Source organism: Vicugna pacos, chromosome 12 (assembly GCF_048564905.1).
Source record: "Vicugna pacos chromosome 12, VicPac4, whole genome shotgun sequence".
In the NCBI taxonomy this organism is placed as follows: Eukaryota; Metazoa; Chordata; class Mammalia; order Artiodactyla; family Camelidae; genus Vicugna; species Vicugna pacos.
Genome location: NC_132998.1, coordinates 15,114,441 through 15,134,004, shown reverse-complemented (window position 1 = coordinate 15,134,004; position 19,564 = coordinate 15,114,441). Strand labels below are relative to the sequence as shown.

The 19,564-nt window shown below is 41.8% G+C and overlaps 1 protein-coding gene and 1 long non-coding RNA gene across 2 annotated transcripts in view; one reads left to right on the top strand and one right to left on the bottom strand.

Annotated features, from left to right (window-relative positions):
* Positions 1–11,249, top strand: part of LOC107033415 (uncharacterized) — a 122,733-nt gene extending 111,484 nt beyond the window's left edge. The window contains exon 5 of the long non-coding RNA XR_012078395.1: positions 10,922–11,249. This is a non-coding gene — a long non-coding RNA (uncharacterized lncRNA). The remainder of the gene's footprint in view (positions 1–10,921) is intronic.
* The window catches only part of SLC38A1 (solute carrier family 38 member 1), a 60,644-nt gene continuing 46,426 nt past the window's right edge, over positions 5,347–19,564 (bottom strand). The window contains exons 9-17 of the mRNA XM_015238050.3: positions 19,405–19,487; positions 18,009–18,067; positions 17,581–17,697; positions 16,650–16,729; positions 11,829–11,929; positions 9,800–9,918; positions 8,604–8,745; positions 8,407–8,504; positions 5,347–6,617 (exon numbers count right to left, since the gene is read on the bottom strand). Coding sequence (XP_015093536.1) covers positions 6,516–6,617; positions 8,407–8,504; positions 8,604–8,745; positions 9,800–9,918; positions 11,829–11,929; positions 16,650–16,729; positions 17,581–17,697; positions 18,009–18,067; positions 19,405–19,487 — 901 coding nt within the window. The 3' untranslated portion in view covers positions 5,347–6,515. The remainder of the gene's footprint in view (positions 6,618–8,406; positions 8,505–8,603; positions 8,746–9,799; positions 9,919–11,828; positions 11,930–16,649; positions 16,730–17,580; positions 17,698–18,008; positions 18,068–19,404; positions 19,488–19,564) is intronic.

Below are 19,564 nucleotides of genomic sequence, written 5' to 3'. Positions count from 1 at the left end.
TGTCCCCAGAGGGGTTTGGATATCAGACTACGGATATTGTGCCACCTTGATCTGATAAAACTTCCCAAAGATCAAGGGGAGGAGCCAGTGATGGACGAGGGAAAAACCAAGCTGCAGGAGCTTTCCCCGCAATAGTTCCTGGCAAAATGGAAGACCTGATAGGAGTTCCTATTTCGTGGATGGCCGCAGTGTGGGCACAGGACGGCTGGAGTCCCTCCTACGACGTAGCCCAGGAACCAATATTCATAAAGATGAAGTTTAGGAAGAAAACATTATGTTCCATCCATTTTGATTGTGAAGGATGGAGAAAGATATGTTTCAGACCAACTAGATTTCTATCAGAACTATTTTGTAGAGTTTGGGCACTTAACTATAAGCTTCCGGGAACTCTTGGCATTCTAGAACACTGACAAAATGCGTGCAAATCTGTCTCCAACAACCCCAAACAGCGTGTATAGTAAGTACCCAAATACCCTCCTTTTTGGTATTGAACCCCAAAAGAATGAAGACAAAAATTCATAAACATTTTTATTTCACATTTTTTAATGTTTAAAAACTATGTTAACAGAGCAGTTATAGAACAGAACTTCTTACATTTCTTTATTTACACCACATCCTGGGGGAAAAAAAAACCCAAAAACCTCTATATGTTTGATTAACCATGAAGAGCAAAGTTTTGTGACTTATGACTCACTTAAATCATCCATCTGAAATTCATTTACAAGGTTTTTACATGAATGAAACAGTAATGTGCTACACGTCTGGGACTTAGATGAAGTCTAAAATACACAGATTCTAGAGTGGATTATGTACCAACCATCAAGATTCAAGTGTTTGGGGAAAACATTACTTAAGACAGTCTATGTTGGCGCCAACGCTGAAAAGTAAAGGCAGTCATGCAAGACTTTCAAAAGCTTGATAAAATAATGGTTCTTTTCTTCCTTCTTTTCTCCTTCCTTCTTCCTTCCTTCCTTCCTTTCCTTCTTTCCTCTTTCCTTTTTTCTTTCTTTCTTTCTCTTTCTTTCTCTCTTTCTTCCTTTCTCTCTTTCTCTTTCTTTCTTTCTCTTCTTTCTTTCTGTTTGTGCTCATAGTTAATGCTCAGGTCTTTCCCCTCATTTCAAAGATCCCAAAGTTTGGGAAATGCAGCAACTCAGTTTTGAAAAAAAAAAAACAAACACATTCTCCTCCCCAACTTCTGTTTTCATGAATACTGTGTAGTGGTATCAGTGTTAACGTTAAAACAGCATTATGAAGAAACAACTCGTTATTTTGGGTATATCTATTTCTATATGGCAACCACTTGGGTCTAAAATGTTCCTTATTTGTAGCTCAGAGGACTATCTTTTAAATAACTGATCTGAATACCAGTATAAGAAATCAACGCAGCTATTTTTCAGACATTTCTTTCTCTAAACAATTAAGTAAGATTTTTTAGGTTCCAAGTTTACATTAAGAGAACTATGTTACTTGGGAGAGAAGGTTAATTTTCCTAATTCCCAAACCAAACCTCTAATATCTATGAAAACATTTATTCTTGATAGGCAGATACTAGAGACTTCTATTTCAATGTGGGTTAACAACTGCAAAAATATACAGCCTCCTATGTATTTACAATATATTTATATACAAGCGAAGTATTTCCTACAATAAGCCTCAACTGCATAGATTCTTCCTTTTAAAAACACAGATTCAAGCCTGTATATAGATGGGCCCGGTTTCACAGTCCTTCCTCCGAGAAAACCCTAAAAGACAAAGAAGCTCTGAGCCTTGTGAATTTTACATATTTTTCAAGAACTTTCCCTTCAAGATTTAGTGATATTTTTCAGTTGTCAGCCACCCCCACCCCTAATTGATACCCGAAAGCCATAGATCATTATAAATAACTCACTGTATTTTTGAGGAAGTGTATTCTGTTGCTAAAAGATTCTCAGCTCTGCCATCCCTAAAGGAAATGTTCATTAACATTCTTAGATGATACAGTCTCTCTCTTTTTAGTTTGAAAGTGGCTAGAAGTTCCCTATGAACTGGAATGGAGGAATTATGTTCTCAAAGTTTACACCCTTTCTAAGCCTCAGACCTAGAAAACCAGAGGGAAATGGATGGCTTTTGCACTAAAGGCATAAAATCAATTATCTGGTCATCTCACCGGCCTCCTCCCTGCCGCAAACCCAGTGAAATGCTCCATCCAGCACTCTGATGTTGACCCAGAGCTGTGCGTGAGTTTCCTCGGAGCCCTTTGCAGCCCCATGGGCAGTACGACCCTTTTAGCAGAGAACTCACTAGGAAGGAGGGCAGGACTGACCACCCCACAATGAACCCACACCTCCTGGAGACCTGACTCCTGACATGAACCAGTATTTCCTCAAAGGTTGCATTTACGAAGGGTACATCTTTTCATTCCTTTCAAAAAAAACCCCCCAAAACCCAAAACACCTCATTTTCATTTCTTCACAGCTATAAAAACTGCAATCTTAGCGTGTCTCAGCCCGCATGCAGGCAGCCTCACTGACAACTGTGCATCTGGACCAGCATTTCAGCGGGGAGGGTGATGAGGCGAGGCCCTTTCCTCCCCTCCCTAAGTCCTGGTTCCCACTTCTTGTCCTGAGAATCCTAGGAACGGTCCTCTGGGACTAAAGGGCAGGACTAGCGGGGATCAAAAAGCAAAGATTAACTGGCTCAGAGTGGTCCTCACACTTGACGTGCACCCAGATCACTGGGAGGGTGTGTTACAGCACGGTTTGCTAGGCTCACCCTGAGAGTCTCTGATTTCACTAGGTCTGGGTTGGGGCTGGAGAAGGGGCATCCCAACAAGTTTCCAGGTGATGCTGTGGCTGCTGGTCCCGGGGAGCCCCACTTTGAGAACCACTGGCCTGGAGGCCTTCAGAAAGAAGCCACTTCTGGGGGAACTGTCTGAGCTGTCCTCCGAAATACATCTTCCCACAGCCCTCTGTGGTACCACGACCATCACCCATGTATGCCTTTCTCAACAGGGTCTGCAAATGTGAAAAAGGAAAGGTGGGTGGAGAGCTTTTTAAGCCTCGTCTGATAAGCGAGCAGTTAGACCACAGTTTACTAGCCCTAACTCCATTAAAAGTGCTGTGTGCTGGCTTCAGTGACTGGCATGTGGGAGCGATATCCTTTTTGGTAGCGAGAGGAAAGGAGGTGAACTCCGGGAGCAAAACGTCCTACAAATAGAAGCAGGCAGGCCAAGCCTGAGACTCCACAGAGGAGAAAGGGTACCAGCTGAGGAACGTCCCTGGAGGCTTATGGCCCGCAGGTGGCCCCCTCACCCTCCTCCTGCCACCGGGTGTCTGGCGGCCCTGGACTTACTGCTCTCCTCCTTTGCTGCAGGCACGGCTTCAGGCCACTCAGGGCACCTCTGACTGGTGGTGTGTGGCTGGGGGAGCACTCTGACTGGTGGTGTGTGGCTGGGGGAGCACTCCACCAGCAAGAGAAGTGACGGACGCTTGGCAACTAGGAACAAATACCCACTAGAAACAATATTACATTTAGTGGTGAGGTTCTTCAGCAATCTTCTTATATTATCCTATGTCAGCTAAACTATGGGTTTAGATCTAGCCGGTCTGGCGGCCTAACACCATGTATAACCCCCAGGGGTTCTAAAGGAAAATACATTCCAGGTTGCAAACAATCAACTGACCAGAGTTTTACAATATGCTCTGCTTAAAAATTGGGGCCTGCCTGTGTTTAACAAGACTCGATTTCTTTCTTGTACACACTTTACTACCCCCATTTCCAGTAAGTACCATGAAGGAAATCAGGGATTTACAGGATGCTGTGTTATGATAACTAGGGAACAACAGTTCACCGTCCAAAGGACGAACCTGGCACTGTTCACTACTGTTGAGATCCTAACTCCAAAGGAAAACGTGCTGCTCCCAGCGGCGAAAATAAAATGCTCGTGAGTCGGCTCACGTAGCAGAAAACCTTCCACAGCACTTGACTGTGTTACTGAAATTCTACCTAATGTCTGTGATACATTGGTTTGGCTACCAGCTCTCTGTTCTAAACAAGAAGAGTATGAGCAATACGTTTTGCAGCTAAGCGCACCCAAGTGATGTAACTGATCAGTGATCTCTGACGAATGACAGGAGGGTCTGTCATATTCAGTCAACAATAAACTGAGATAAACACACAAAGAAGATTTTGAAAACCTGTAGTACCACAGACATTGACCGCAATCTGCCTCCTCTAAATAAATATATTTTAAATAATAATAAAAAATCCCTTGTCCTGACTCATAAAATCCAAAGATCCAGATCTATCACTACACATCCCGGGAGTTCACGAAGAACTTTGAAGTTGACTCTGTGAGTGTAAAATGAATTGTTGTAAATTAAGGAAGAAAACAGAAAGTAGGACAACATAGTTTGTAAACTTAGATTTGTCTCTATTTAAATGAAGGGTTGTCCACAATCAGGCTATTTCATTATTTGGTGCCCTAGACAAGCCCAAAGGGCCAGCTGACTTGTTTTATTCAGTTTCTCTCCCTGCTCATCTGACACGGAAGACACTGCTGAGAAGGACAGACGTGGCTGTGGATTTTATTAAGTTAGGAATTCACATATAGGTAGGTATTCAGATCTGAATACCGGAACGCTGACCTAATGTGGATGTAACTCTGGGGCAGTACATTAAAAGCTCTGATGAGTCTACCAAGAAATGCAGGAACTACCTTTCCTTCATCCCCCAGGAGGATCACGACAAGGTGCTCTGATGCCTGCTTTTTCTATGGGACATTAGTCTGTCAAGCGGAGGGGACAGTCCCGTGTCAGCCCTGGGAAGCGTGCAGACCTTTGGGGAGCTGAGTGGGGGAGGAACAGAACCTAGAACTAAGTGCCTGGGAGCTCTGCCAAGAGTCTGTGGTTACAGTCTGTTTATCTCTGGATAAGCAATCTGTGCTCAGTGAACTTTTATGTTTGTGAAGTTCAACCAGGATGTAGATTAAATACAAGCCCTGTTTCAAGTTCATGGAGCACACACGCCTCTCACTGTGTGATGTGGACAAGCCAGTCACAGGTGATGGCCCAGCTCAGGGGGGATGTGGTTCTGGGTTTCCATATCGTCCCCCATTCCTTTTCCAAGCTACTTCTCCCGAACTCTCTTCTTTATCAGTCTCTCTGTGGTCTCTTTCTCCTGCTTTAGGAGAGGGGCTGGGGCAGAGTGTGGGTCATGTCAGGTGGGCAGTAACAGCTCACCCTTGACAAGGGGCGAGAAGAGGACCAGCACAGGCACCAAACGCCCCGTCTAGGGGAAGAAAGGTACAAAGTGATTCCATCACACATTCTTCTCAAAGACCATCTTTGAGGGTTCTTGTTCTTTTTAAAGACTGGATGGATTGTTAATGGAGAAGAAATAGGAATGAGGCTTATTTAAGGTACAAAAATCTTATATTTGTAATAACCTAAATTTATAGATATAAAACAAATCTTTTTAAAGACCCCACCCCCAAAGTACCCAATATAAAACAGGAATTACTTATCCTAGGTCCTCCGTGGTTAGATACACATTATTCCCTGTGCAAAGAGCTGGTGGACATGAGTAGAAGCTGCTGGGTTGATAATTTAAGGAAATGTTTTTCCCCTTCAATAATACCGATATCGCGCTGAAGGCTGTCTGCATCAGAGGAAGATGTTTCTCAGGCATTTTGGACTCTTGCTTCTCCATTTGTTACAAAGGTGTCACGGGTCTTCCCCAGTAGAAGCTGACTCAGATTAGAGTAATTCTGACACAAATTGCCAAGAGGGAAACAAACTTTCATTTGCTAGATTACCCAGATATGTATGTTTACCAAGGTGAGAATCACTCCCACCCCTTTCCCAGCTGAGAACACTCTCCAGGGAATGTCTCTGCACAGAGCAGGATGTAGTACCAGTGAGGCCATGGGCTGTGGGACCTCAGCTTCCAGGTGATCAGAGCCACCTCAAATATTGAGCATCCTCTGATCCAACAGGGGCATGTGCCCTGTAACTCTCATATGATTATCCCTATGTGCTAGCTATGTTAACCAAAATAGGCAAATTATTTACGAAACCATTTTTTTTTCTGTAAAGCAAAATAAATATATACAATTCAAGATTCTTTTCTCTTCTAAAAAGGTACAGATATCAGAAGCTGAACATCAGTAGGAAAATTATTTCAGAATCTGGGTGTATAATAAATAAACATGATTGATGATCATGTTTTTAAAGTTCTAAGAGATAGTGAACTCACAAAAAAAATAGTGTTAGGAGAGTGAAGAATAACTGAGCGGGAAAAGTACTGGAAAATATGATTGTGTGAAATTTGGGGGGGGGAAAAATCCACAATCCTTTGATCAATCCTGGATCTTGGAGGGACACAAACCGTTGGAGAAACAGGTCTCTGTTTTGCCAGTGAAGTGTTACTCCATCTTGTACCTTGTAAATTTCTGTCTGCTTCTGTAAACTTGCCGAGGGAGTGATGCGGGGTTGCTGATGTGCGGGGACGTGACTGTTTCGTTTTTTCAGCTGGTCTCAGTGGCCTTCGTCACTACCTGATGAGTAGGCCCAGTCGTAGATGACCAAGGGAATGCTGACCAGGGAAAACAGCACCCCCAGACCCAGGAAAAGGGCAGCCTGGAGCAACAGAAAGGCAAGGGTTACTTTCCGGGAAGCAAGCACTTCCCGTGCTCACCTGGGAACACACAGATACATTTCTGCACGCCCTTGCATGCGAACTGTGTTACAATAGTTGCTGAACTGTGAGAACCTTTTTAAAAACTGTGTGCCTCGGATTCTCCAAGGATGAGAAGCTAAGAAAAAGCAGCCATGCAGAACCGTCCTCTGCATTCTGCGCTTTGCTGTCATGGTCACCTCAGAGTGAATCTGTTCTACAGCTGACGGTCTCCTTACAGCTCCTTTCAAACTACGATGACAACCAGAGAAAAGAATGGCCTTAGAAAACGCACAGGCCATGTCACTGCTCTTGACCAACCAGCCTTGGTTATTGCTGGCAGGCAAACATTTTCATTTGAAAAAGTGTTCAAAAGATATGGAAAAGCAAAGTAAACTGGATGGAGTGAAATCGGAAATGCGTGGCCGAAACTAAGTGACTTCAAGGGTGGATGAAGGCCACAGGGGCAGGTTACTAATTCTAGAATCTGGAGAACACAAGCTTATCAATTGCTTGGCCTTGAGAGCATCCACTGAGAGCTTTTTGGGGAGAAGGAAGAAGCATCGCGAGAGCCAAGGGGGCTGGACTGGAGTCTGGACAGGGAGATGGAGCTGAGGGCAGGGGAGGAGGTGAAGCGTGGGGTTCAGAAGGGTGCATGCACGCAGGCTCACCATCACAGGTCTCGCCTAACTCCCAGTGGGTCCCTCCATGGACAGGATCCCTTGTCTTATGCTGTTTGGTTGCTCCTCCTACCAGTTTTATTATGGGAGCAGGGCTGGAGAGACTCAGGGAATTTATGGACTATGGAATGGTCTCCACCACTGTCAAGATTTAATCTTAGTTTGCTTTACTGCTACGCCAGGCTGACTGCTCCTTCCTCTCTGTCCTTGGGAAGCCCGTACTGGTCAGATTTAGAAGGATTTGGGATTTGTGGTTTTCAGGATAATCCTGAAACCACAGGACGTAGATGCTCTACCAGCATCAGCGCTGCTTCTCCTAGGTGCCCCGGGTTGAGCCCTCGTGCCTGCGTATCTCCTCTGGGTCTGCGGACTCGGGTATCGTGTGTGAGTGGGGGGCTTACACCAGCTGGGAGGGCAGCTGAGAAGCCTTCTCCGAGGCCAAACTTAATGGTGCTCCGGGAGGTACTCATGGTGCAGCCACTTCACCCCTGCTTCCCTCACTGTCCCCAAGTGCACCACCTTCAAGATGCCCTTGAACTTCACCAGACCTGGAAACAAGAATCCCAATGTAGAAAGGTAGTTTCTGAATCCAGGTCTGTGGCTCCAAAGCACTTCTGCCCAATCAAACAAAGACCCTTTAAGCTAACTCAGACACTTGAGTTAAGGCATCACACGTTCCCTGGGCTGTAGGATGGAGTTACGTGACCAGGAATCGTACAGAAACAGGGGACTGCATAGAATCTTGGAGCTCCTTTCCACCTTACAGCTTGCTAAAGACAAGGCATCACGCCACAGAGACACAAGATGATCTCAACATCTAATCTCTCAGTTGGACCTGCCCTTGCTCAGTGCAAAAAGCGAAGGCACAATAAGAGAAAACCTGAAAAGATATTTTGAGGGAATGGAGAAGATTCAGATATGATGTTTTAAATCTCCCAGACGGGAAAACACTAAGACTGCTGCCTCCTTCTGAGGTCACTAAAAGTAGTATTAGATGGTGGAGATGGACTATGTGTTTGGTATACTTCAATGAAAAGCCAGAAAAAATTAGAGTGGCTGGCATGAGACATACCCAAATGCGTTGCGTTCCTTTATCGCCATCCTGGCTTGTTATTTTTAAATACAGAGATGAAGGAAGAATGAAAATTAGCATATTAGCAGATGTAACTCCTGTAAAATAAGAAAAAAAAAACGTTTGCAGTAGTCATCGTGGAACTCTGGCTTTCCAAACAGCCGTTGGAGAGTAAGCGTGAAGTCACAAAGCCATACCTACGACTCCAAAAATGTCCTTCATGGAGGGTATGAAGATCACCAGTAAGTTGATAATCACCAGAAGTATGAAGGTCACCAAGACATGACGACATAAATTAAACTTTGTTTTCTTAGCCAGTTCAAACAAAGATGAACGGACCTGCAGGAAAAGAAAACGAAGGTTCTGTGGTGCCAGCAGCATGCCGACCTCCACATTTTTCAGCAGCCACTGATAGATTGGTGCCCAGGCATTTGCGACAGGCTTCGTCACACCTAGTGAGTTTACAGACACCTTAACAGTCTGGGAAGCAGCGGAGCTTGACTTAAGACGGACAGTGTTTTCTTTATGACTAGGTAGTTGTCTTTTGCAGGCAGAGGGGTAGCTTCTGTTTTATCTATGACTGAGGGCTCTCTTCTGGTCCTACATCCTCCTGCCATGTATAACAGGGGATTCAAACAGTCTATCTACACTTCTGCGTAAAGAAGAAGAGGGATAGATTAAGTAGACGTAAGATTCATTCCATCGGAGTTGTGGCGTATATAAACAATGGAATATTATCAGCCGTCAAAGAGTGAAATAACGCCACTGCAGCAACACAGATGGGCCTGGAGATCGTCATACTAAGTGAAGTCAGTCAGACAGAGAAAGACAAATATCATAGGGTATCACTTGTATGTGGCCTCTAAAAAAATGGCACAAATGAACTTATTTACAAAACAGAAACAGACTCAAAGACATAGAAAACGAACTTACGGTTACCAAGGGAAAAGGGGGGTGAGGATAAATTAGGAATTTGGGATTAGCAGATATAAACCACTCGATACAAACAGATAAACAACAAGGTCCTACTGCACAGCACAGGGAACTATATTCAATATCTTGTAATAAGCTATAATGGAAAGAAGTCTGAAAAAGGATCTATATGTAAATGTATAACTGAATCTCTATGCTGGACACCAGAAACTAACACAACATTGTAAATCAACTAGACTTCAGTGAAAGAAAAGCAAAGATCCGTTCCATCAGGAGGCTACCCTAATTCACCGATCCCGCTTTCTTTCCAAAGAGCCTTGGGATCCTTCCCCGATGCATTTTCAAGGATGCAGAAGAGTTACTTCAGCAGGCCGGCTCTGGAGATGGCTCCTGCTCTGGAAGGCAGCAGGGAAGAGGAGCCGCCAGCCGCTCTCAGGCTGCACTGCCGCCCTTTACTCACCGTGAAGAATAACACGGGCACCGTGAGGATGACAGCAACAATGACGGCCAGCCGCACCGTCAGGATGAGGATGTCATCTTTATTCTGGTACTTGTGCAGGAGGTCTGACTGCACTTTTTCTAAAAACGAGGGAGAAGTAAGAGGGTGTGACAACAAGACAAAAGCACATCACGGAATGACAGCTTTTCCGAACCACAAAGAATTTGTAACTTGGAGGGCAAGGAAAGCAATGCTCTGGGTGTTGAAGTATCTATTAAGCAATTGATATAGTTGATGAGGAACCCCTCCACCCCGCTGGCCTCACCAATCCTTTAGGGAAAAGGACTGTACAGTAATCACTAGACATCACCCAGAGTGGGGATGCTTAACTCACACTAAATTACACCTAGGAGTCAGCTGGGGTTAAAAATACCATGCGGCTGAAGCACAAAGCCCTTCTTAATCTAGATTCTTCCCGACTTGGTGCCACTCATCACACACCGCCAAGCAGCCCGGTCTTGCCAAGCGGCCTGTGGGCCCCTCGGGGCCTCTTCAAGCTTCTCTTATAACTCAGCATCCAAGCAGCACAGGTGGTCACGGAACTTGACCACCGGAAGGAAGTAATTCTTCTCTCCCACGTACGTTTTTCTTATTTAAAAAAGTATTTAGCTTATATACCACTTTCAACTTTTTCTCAACTCTAAACTTCAGAAAGTGTGTCATTTCAAAGACAGCCGAAACTGGAGGGGCAGCCACTGAGAGCGAGGGAACGCTCGCTCCTCTGACCGAGACAGTCCCCTCCCGCCGTGTCTCCTCCTCCTCGCACCCATGTCTCAAGGCTTGGGGTGTGGAATTCCAGCTCTGGTCTGGGCCGTAGATTAGTCTTAGGGTTAGAAAAAGGATCCCGGGTCATAATAAAAATCTCCTTAGTTCTAATTTCCTTGATTCAAAATTCATAACCATTTAAAAATAGCTGAGCTTTTTTTTCTTTAACCTAAGAGCATAAAAGGGTTTGGTATTCTAGTCTACGTAAAAAAAAGGGATTTGTCAAGAAAAATCATAGCTTGAACAAGATAAGTGAGATGAGACTGTTTAAGTAACATTAAGCTTTTTCTCTCTCTCCTTCCCTTTACCCACCCTAAGCCCTGTGACTCTGCAGGAACCTTAGGAATACCATCTTCATGCAGAAATTAAACGTGGTATTTATGGATTCATTAGACAACGCTCTTCTCCATTGCCTGTGAAAATGGTAATAACACAACTGTATACTCAGGGTAGCCCCTCTCTCCAGGCTGAATTAATCATCTCTAAATGTGTTTAAATTTTGAGACCCCTTGTGTTCATGAAAAAATGCCAAGAAATATTGTTTAATAGAGGATGTGAAATATATGTATTTCAATGTAAATTCGGTCTCAAATTACAATGATAATGAAAGACGTTCAATAAAGCTGCAGGATGACTGATAAAGAAGCAGTAAAAGAAGGTAAATGATTCCTACAGGGTCAATAAAAGTTAACAATGAAAAGCTTTGCTCTTTTTCGGATTTCTTTTCTTTTAAACTTTCTGTGTCATTCCTTCAAATTGCTGCAAGGCTCCACCTTCCACCGAACACCCAGGTGTCTGATTTTTAATTAACGGAGTGTCATGAGGGTAGCACTTCGCTCTTTCTCACTTTCAAAATCTGTCTCTGTCTCTCTTTGCTATTAATGGAATCTGACCCAGTTCGCAACAGCAATTAGGAAAGCCTTTGCTGATGTAGTTTCAAGCTTTCCACAGGAAAGGTGGCAGGCTTATAAACTGCAATTTCTTTTAAGGACAGTATGAGGAGAGGAAAATTACAGGATAGTGTTTCGGTAATTAGTCTTTTGTGTGGTCTGCATGAATATTCAGAGGAATCATCGCCATTTGCTTCAAGTAGAAGAAAAGACCAGCAAAACCAACGGGCAGATTTGTTGCTTTTTTGGCTGTCACGTTAAAAGTTATTTTGACCTTGATTTTTAAGAACTTACTTACTAATACCTGTATTTGTGTGCTGATAGAAGTTACTTACCATAGAATGTCAAGTAGCCAAAAATGGCAGTCAGGAAGTACATAACAAACATGGCGAAAAAGGAGATATTGGAAACCATCTGCATCTTTTTCTGTGATCGACTGAAAACAAAGATAAAGCAATTTGAAAAATTAAAAACCGTGTTACTGAATCTAAGCACCAGTGTGAACACTGAAGAATGAGAACTTAACTTTCTTTCTATCAGGCTAGGGCAGACCTGACCCACTGAAATGACCCCCAGCAATTGTGCCATTTTAGAATAACTTCTTTTATACCAAGTGCCTATTGTGAGAAAGTGATTCATGGAACGAACAATCCCTTGAGTGTTCTTCCCCATTCTTTTAAAAGTTCTCATCTGAAGGGCAGAGAGTTTTTTTTTTTTTTTTTAGTATTTGTTTGATGTTATCTCCACCCTCAGCACGCACAGGAAAAAAGGCAGAATAAATTCCAATGCTGTGCTCCCAGTCCCCCGAGATCGGGGCAGAGCAAGAACTTGACCTCAGGTGTTCTGTTGCTAAAGCTGCTACTTGGGTTCTGGTTTTCCCATCGAATAGCCCTAGGGATGCACCCAGAAGCCCTTGTGTCTCCAGAGCAATTAGTGCCCAAGAGATCACAGTTGGAATAACGAAGGGCTCCCTCTCTCTCAGGTTAAAATAAGTTTACTCTGGGAGTTTGCACGAACCTTTGAGTTTCTTTAACTGCCCAAACAATCTACAAGACTTGTACTCAATAAGACACCACCAATAGTCACAATGTTTGACTGTGTTATAACAGGGAGTATGGAAAACAAGAAAAATTGAGAAGTACACACATGAGAAAATTTACAACCCAAAAGCTGGACTATTAAATGCAGATGTCAAAGACGTATTTAAATACTCTAAACACAGGTTCACAGTGTAGGATGTACACACAGATAAGTAGATGTAAATATTGCAAAATTTACTCATATGTCAACTAAATATGAAAGAGGAAGAATCATGAGTGAATTCAATGCTAAAAAACATCATTTTTATTTTGGTTTCAAACTGGAAATAGACAGCTATACTGCATATATTTTCTGGGCTTAAGACTATTCCACAATGTCTACTTCAAGAAACAAGAAAAAGTCTCAAATAAACAATCTAACCTTACACCCAAAGAAACTAGAAAAAGAAGAACAAAGTCCAAAGTCAGCAGAAGGAAGGAAATAATAAAGACTAGAGCAGAAACAAATGAAATAGAGACTAAAAAGACAACAGAAAAGATCAGTGAAACTAAGAGTTGATTCTTTGAGAAGATAAACAAAACTGACAAGCTTTTAGCAAGACTCACTAAGAAAAAAGACAGAAGACTCTGATAAATAAAATCAGAAACCAAAGAGGATAAATAACAATGGATACCACAGAAATGCAAATGGCTACAAGCGAATATTAAGAAAATACTATATGCCAACAAATTGTGCAACCAAGTAGAGATGGACAAATGTTTAGAACCATAAGACCTTCCAAGACTGAATCATGTAGAAATAGAAAGTCTGAATAGACTAATCTCTAGTACAGAGATTGAAATGGTAATCAAAATCAAAAACTTCCCCCCAAACAAAAGCCCAGGACCAGAGGGCTTCACTGGTGAATTCTGCCACTCAAAGATTTAATACCTGTCTTTCTCAAACTCTTTCAAAACACTGAGGAGGAGGCAATGCTTCCTAAAATTATTTTATGAGGCTAACATCATCAAGAGACCAAAACCAGACAAAGACAACACAAGAAAAGAAAACTGATGGCCAGTATCTCTGACAAACATAGATGCAAGAATCCTCAACAAAATACTAGCAAACTGAATACAACAATACATCAAAAGAATCGTACACCACGGTCAAGTGGGATTTATTCCAGGGATGCAAGGATAATTTAACATCCACAAATCAATCAAGATGAGACACCACATCAAGAAAATACCCACTTAAGATAAAAACTCAATGAAGTGGGTATAGAAGGAACATACGGCAACATAATAAAGGCCATGTATGGCAAACCCACAGCTAACATTGTTCTCAGTGATGGAAAATGGAAAGCTAGCCCTCTAAAATGAGGAAGAAGGCAAGGATGCCCACTTTTACCACTCATATTCAACCAAGTATTGGAAGTCCCCGTCAGCACAATTAGGGAAGAAAAAGAAATTAAAGGCGTCCAAGTAAAACTGTCACTATTTCCAGTTGACAGGATTTTATATATTGAAAACCCTAAAGACTCCACCAAAAACTATTAGAAATAAGCGAATACAGTAAAGTTGCAGTGTACAAAATCAACATACTACATTCTGCTGTGTTTCTATACACTAACAATGAGCTAGCAGAAAGAGAAATTAAGAAAACAATCCATTTATAGTTGCAACAAAGAGAATAAAATACCTAGGAATAAATCTAACCAAGGAAGTGAAAAAATTGTACACTGAAAACTACAAGACATTGTTTAAAGAAACTGAAGAAGATACAAATAAATAGAAAGATATTTCATGTTTATAGACGGGAACACTTAACATTGTTAAAATATCCATCTTACGCAAAGCAAGCTACAGATTCAGTGCAATCCTTATCAAAATCCTAAGGACATTTTTCACAGAAATAGGACAAAAACTTCTAAAATTTACATGGAATCATAAAAGACCTCTAATAGCTCAAATGATTCTAAGAAAAAAGAACAAATCACATTTCCTTATTTCACACTATATTACAAAGCCAAAATAATCAAAATGGCATGGTATTGGCAGAAAAACAGGCAGAGAGATCAATGGAACAGAATTGGGAGTCCAGAAACGAACCCACACATATATGGACATATGTGTATACACACGTATATGTAAATTAATTTACATCAAAGGAGCAAAGAATGTAAAATGGAGAAAGGATAGACTCTTCAACAAATGGTGTTGGAAAAACTGGATACCCACATGCAAAAATATGAAACTAGACCATTATCTCACACCATCCACAAAAACCAACTCAAAATGGATGAAAGACTTGAATGTAAGACCTGAAACCATAAAACTTCTAGAAGAAAACATAGGCAGTGTGCTCTCTGACATTGGTCTTAGCAATACCTTTCTAGCTATGCTTTCTCAGGCAAGGGAAACAAAAGCAAAAATAAACAAATGGGACTACATCAAACTAAAAAGGTTCTGCACAGCAAAGGAAACCATCAACAAAACTAAAAGACAACCTACTGAATGGGCAAAGTTTGCAAATCATATATCTGATAAGGGGTTAATATCCAAAATATACAAAGAACTCATACATACAACTCAACAAAAAAGAAGACAACTGACAAAATTAAAAAATGAACAGAGGAGCTTAACAGACATTTTTCCATAGAAGACACAGATGGCTAACAGGCACATGAAAAGCCATTCCACATCAATAATTACGAGGGACATGCAATCAAAACCACAAAGAGATATTACCTCTAGCCTGTTAGAATGGCTATTATCAAAAAGGCAAGAAATAACAAGTGTTGGAGAGGGTGTGGAGAAAAGGGAGCCCTCAGGCACTGTTGGTGGGAATGTTAACTGGTGCAGCCACTATGGAAAACAGAATGAAGAGTCCTCAAAAATTAGGAACAGAATTACCATATGATCCAGCTACCCTACTTCTGAGTATTTATCCAAAGAGTACAGTAACACTAATTCCAAAAGATATATAGACCCCTGTTTTCACAGCAGCATTATTTATACCACAGCCAAGATATGGAAAAAAACCTAAGGTTCCATCAGTGGATGAATGGATAAAGAAGATGTGGTGTATGTGTATATATACACACACTTATATACACAATGGAATACTACTCAGTCATAAAAAAGATCGTATCTTGCCAATTTCAACAACATGGATGGACCTTGAGGGTATTATGCTAAGTGAAATAAGTCAGGCAGAGAATGAGAAATACCATATGATTTCACTCATATGTGGAATATAAAAAACAAACAACAACAACAACAACAAAAACCCCAAAATGAACAAAGCAAACCAAATCAAAACATGCAGATACAGGGAACAGAGCAGTGGCCCAGAGGGGAAGGATGGTGGGAGGAGGACCAAATAGGCAAAGGGGGTCAACTGTCTGGTGATGGATGGAAACTGAATTTTCAGTGGTGAGCACACTGTAGAGTATATAGAAGTAGAAATACAAGGTTGGACGCATGAAACCTATGTAAGTTGTACACCAGTTACCTCAAAAAAAAGAGACTATGGTCTGATGACTATTTTTAATGTAGAAAGGCTGGCAGCAGTAGGCTAAAAAGAGAACCCATGGAGGAACTGATCAGCAGACCTTTAGTTTTCTCCAGAACAGCAATCAAAAATACACCCATAGAATCATTGTAACAGTTTAAAATGAACCACAATACTCTTTTGTCTAGTTTGTGGTCTTAACATTCATTTCTTTCTGCTTGATTTATCAGCTTTTTCCAACTAAACCAAAAGGCAAATCAGATACAATGCATTTCCCAGGTCACAGATGAATCCGAAGATTAGTATCTACTTGCAGAAGAATTGTAACATAAAGCAATACAAATACTTGAAGCCTCTTCGAGTAATACAGAATTTGAAAAACCAACTTAACAAGAAAAAGCCCACGTAGTGAGCAACTTTATACATTTACGGTCAAAACGTACTGCAGGTTTCTGATTTTTCTTGCTCAACAATGGCAGAAAGTAAATGTTGAAGCTGGGCGATGAGTCTGGGGGGTTCGTTATATGCGAGTCCATTTCTTTCAGTACAGCACTTGCCTATTAATAAGGGGTTGTAAAATGACTCCGCAGATAAAAAAAATTAAACAAATCTCTTACTCTTTAAGCTCGCTGTAAATTGGCAGGACCGACGGGTGGCAGACGAATGCAAATGCAATCGTTGGTAAAGCGTACACGGTCTATTTGGAAGAAAAAAATAAACATTAAGGCAAAGGCATTTTTTTCCCCCATAAAAATAACAGCACTCTAGGCTTTCTGAGCTGCCTTTTTATCTGACAGCTCTTCAGCATCCCTGGATTATTTGGTTATTAGAAGAGCTCTGATAGCTAAAATAGGAGCAGCTTTTCTAAGAGCGCTCACCTAGCTTGAGATGAGACAGCGGGCACCGGGCACAGGTTGTTTTAACGCTGGGCCCAACTGCAGTGTATTTGACGTCCTCCAGGCCCTGCGTCACCCTGTCACTCTGTCACCCCGTGTGTATCTGGCGCTACCCGGTTACATAGCACTTTCCTGCGTCATTTCAGAGTCCCCACAACACCCTGAGACAGACCAGGGCTGTTCTCCTGACTCCCTGCAGGACAGGTGAGGACTTCCACATCCATGTTACTGCCCTTTGCTCTGTACAGGGTGCGTCAAATCAGACTTAAAAGACAGCATCTAAAAAGACAATTACTTCACCACTTTGGTTGTATCCTTAAGAGTTAGAGTGAGAGAGATCGATCTAAATTAGTTTTCTCAGATAAGATATTTTAAAACTCTCAATCTCAATATAGTAACTTCTTATGCAAAAAGAAGTTGTGGGGGGAGGGTATAGCTCAGTGGTAGAGCACATGCTTAGCACGCACGAGGTCCAGGACTCAATCCCCAGTACCTCCGTTAAAAAAAAAAAAAGAAGTTTTTTTGGAAGCAGTGGTACTGTGCTCTTTGGAGAATGAATACATCAAAAACAGTATAATTAAAGCCAGTATGAGAAATACAATGCCCTTAGTGAAAATGCTCCTTTTTATGTTTAAGGGACAGGAAAACTTACCTTTGAATTGAAGGTAACATATTTTGGCGTACACATGTCAGCATTTGTTGAATTCGCACTTATTGTTGAATTAAACTCTGAAACAATGCAGGGAATTTGAAATTTCTTGTAGATAACCTGGTATTAAAAAATAAAGGATGGGGGAGGGTATAGCTTAGTGGTAGAGTGTATGCTTAGCATGCACGAGGCCCTGGCTTTAATTCCCAGTACCTCAGTTAAAAAAAAAAATCTAATTACCCCACTCCAAAATAAATGAATAAATAACAATGTGGGAAAAAAAAGAACAGGCAAAAGATAATCCTTTAAAGTGCATGAATAAATAAATAAATGAGAAACAACATAGACTCTATCAAATAAAGTCAGATAATGAATAATTATTACATGGCACTGGAGCATGGCAAAACCAAACCCTCTCAATCAGCACTTACCACAATTAGGAAAAAAACCATACAGCTCAAGGAAAATCCACTCGTATAGCCAAGATAGCCTAAAAAAAGTTAAAAAAAATATTATTGTTATTTCATTCATCACCTCTTTCAAAGCCTGGTTTCAAGCATAGTTTGGGGTTCCCGTAATATTCATCCACGCCAATGTGAATACAAGATTTATTATTTGATAGTGCTACCCTTTTGGGTAAAAATGGTGACTTTAAATGAAAACATTATAGTAGTATGTGTTTTGATTCCAGTTTTTCCTGACACACTAGGGAACGCAGATCCCCAGAATCCAGGGGAAAAGAACCTCCCGAGTTTGACCATAGGTCTCTGTTGCTGTACACAGATGGATTCCTATGGCCAAATCCACTTACTCCTTGATCCATTCAATAGTTCTTGATTCTGAACAGGCACAGAGGCGATGAAGGGATTTCTAGGGACACACTGGGCACCCAAGGACCTTTCCCTTGCTCCCCTTAGGGTGCCTGGGAGATCCTCCGTAACCTCCGGGAAGGCACAGTTAAGTTCTCTGGGGGCTGCACTTTCTCACCGCTGGGAGAGAACAGCCTTTCCTACCTACACTGAAAAGAGTTATGTGCACATACACAGGAAAGCCTAAACACAGACTCAGAAACCAGAAAATTAAGGAGCTTAAAAAAGTCTGCTTATAGATCTTAAAGAAGAGCTATAGAGGCTGGTAGTTTTCATATAAAACAAAACCAAAAACCATGGCTAGTGATCATTTTGGGAGAAACTTTAAACGTCTGCCTTGAATGAGCCCAGAATTCAAGGAAATGTGTTTCAGAGGCCTTGGATGGGATGGCCGTCTGGCCTCGTCAGTGCAGATGTGAAATTCCCGTTAACGTCAGGCACCCTTGTCTCCAGGTGTCAGCATACCCACCAACGTCAAAACCAAATGGACACGGCTTGGTGACTGTCTGCCATTTCTGACTTTCCACTTCTCTCTCTCCCTTCAGTGAGGGAAATAATTGAGACTGGTTAGCCTTTGCTAATTTAAGAGTGGTTCATGATACTTCAAGGAGTACGTTTAAGCAACTTTCAGTCTTGACATTAGATTCGCAAATCTGCTTATCTAAGGCATCAGGGTATGTGAGCCCTTGTCTGAGAATTCCATTTCCTGGGCTCTGCTGTTGGAAAGAGCACTGTCCGTTGCTGGTCCCCTCCACAGATTAGCAGAGTGACTGCCTAGGAAGTCGCATACTGACCAGTGTGTTTATCCCATATTAGAGTCGAGCCTGATTAATACTTGTAATTTATCACTCACTTAGTCCTTGCCCTGGAAGTGAAAGTAGAGGGCAAGGTCGTTCATTTGTATTAGGTTTCTGATTCATCTGTATTATTGTATGATAAAAGCAAGATCTTTCCTTACCTAAGTTCTTTAAGAGACACAGAGGGAGAATTATGCCAAAGGTAACTACCACCACCAGGACGCGACCATCCAGGTACCAGGCTCTGAAAGGCATTTAAGCAGTTAGGTTATATTTTCTTAGAAAGTGCCTTTTTTTCCCTTATGTGTAAAACTTCACAAT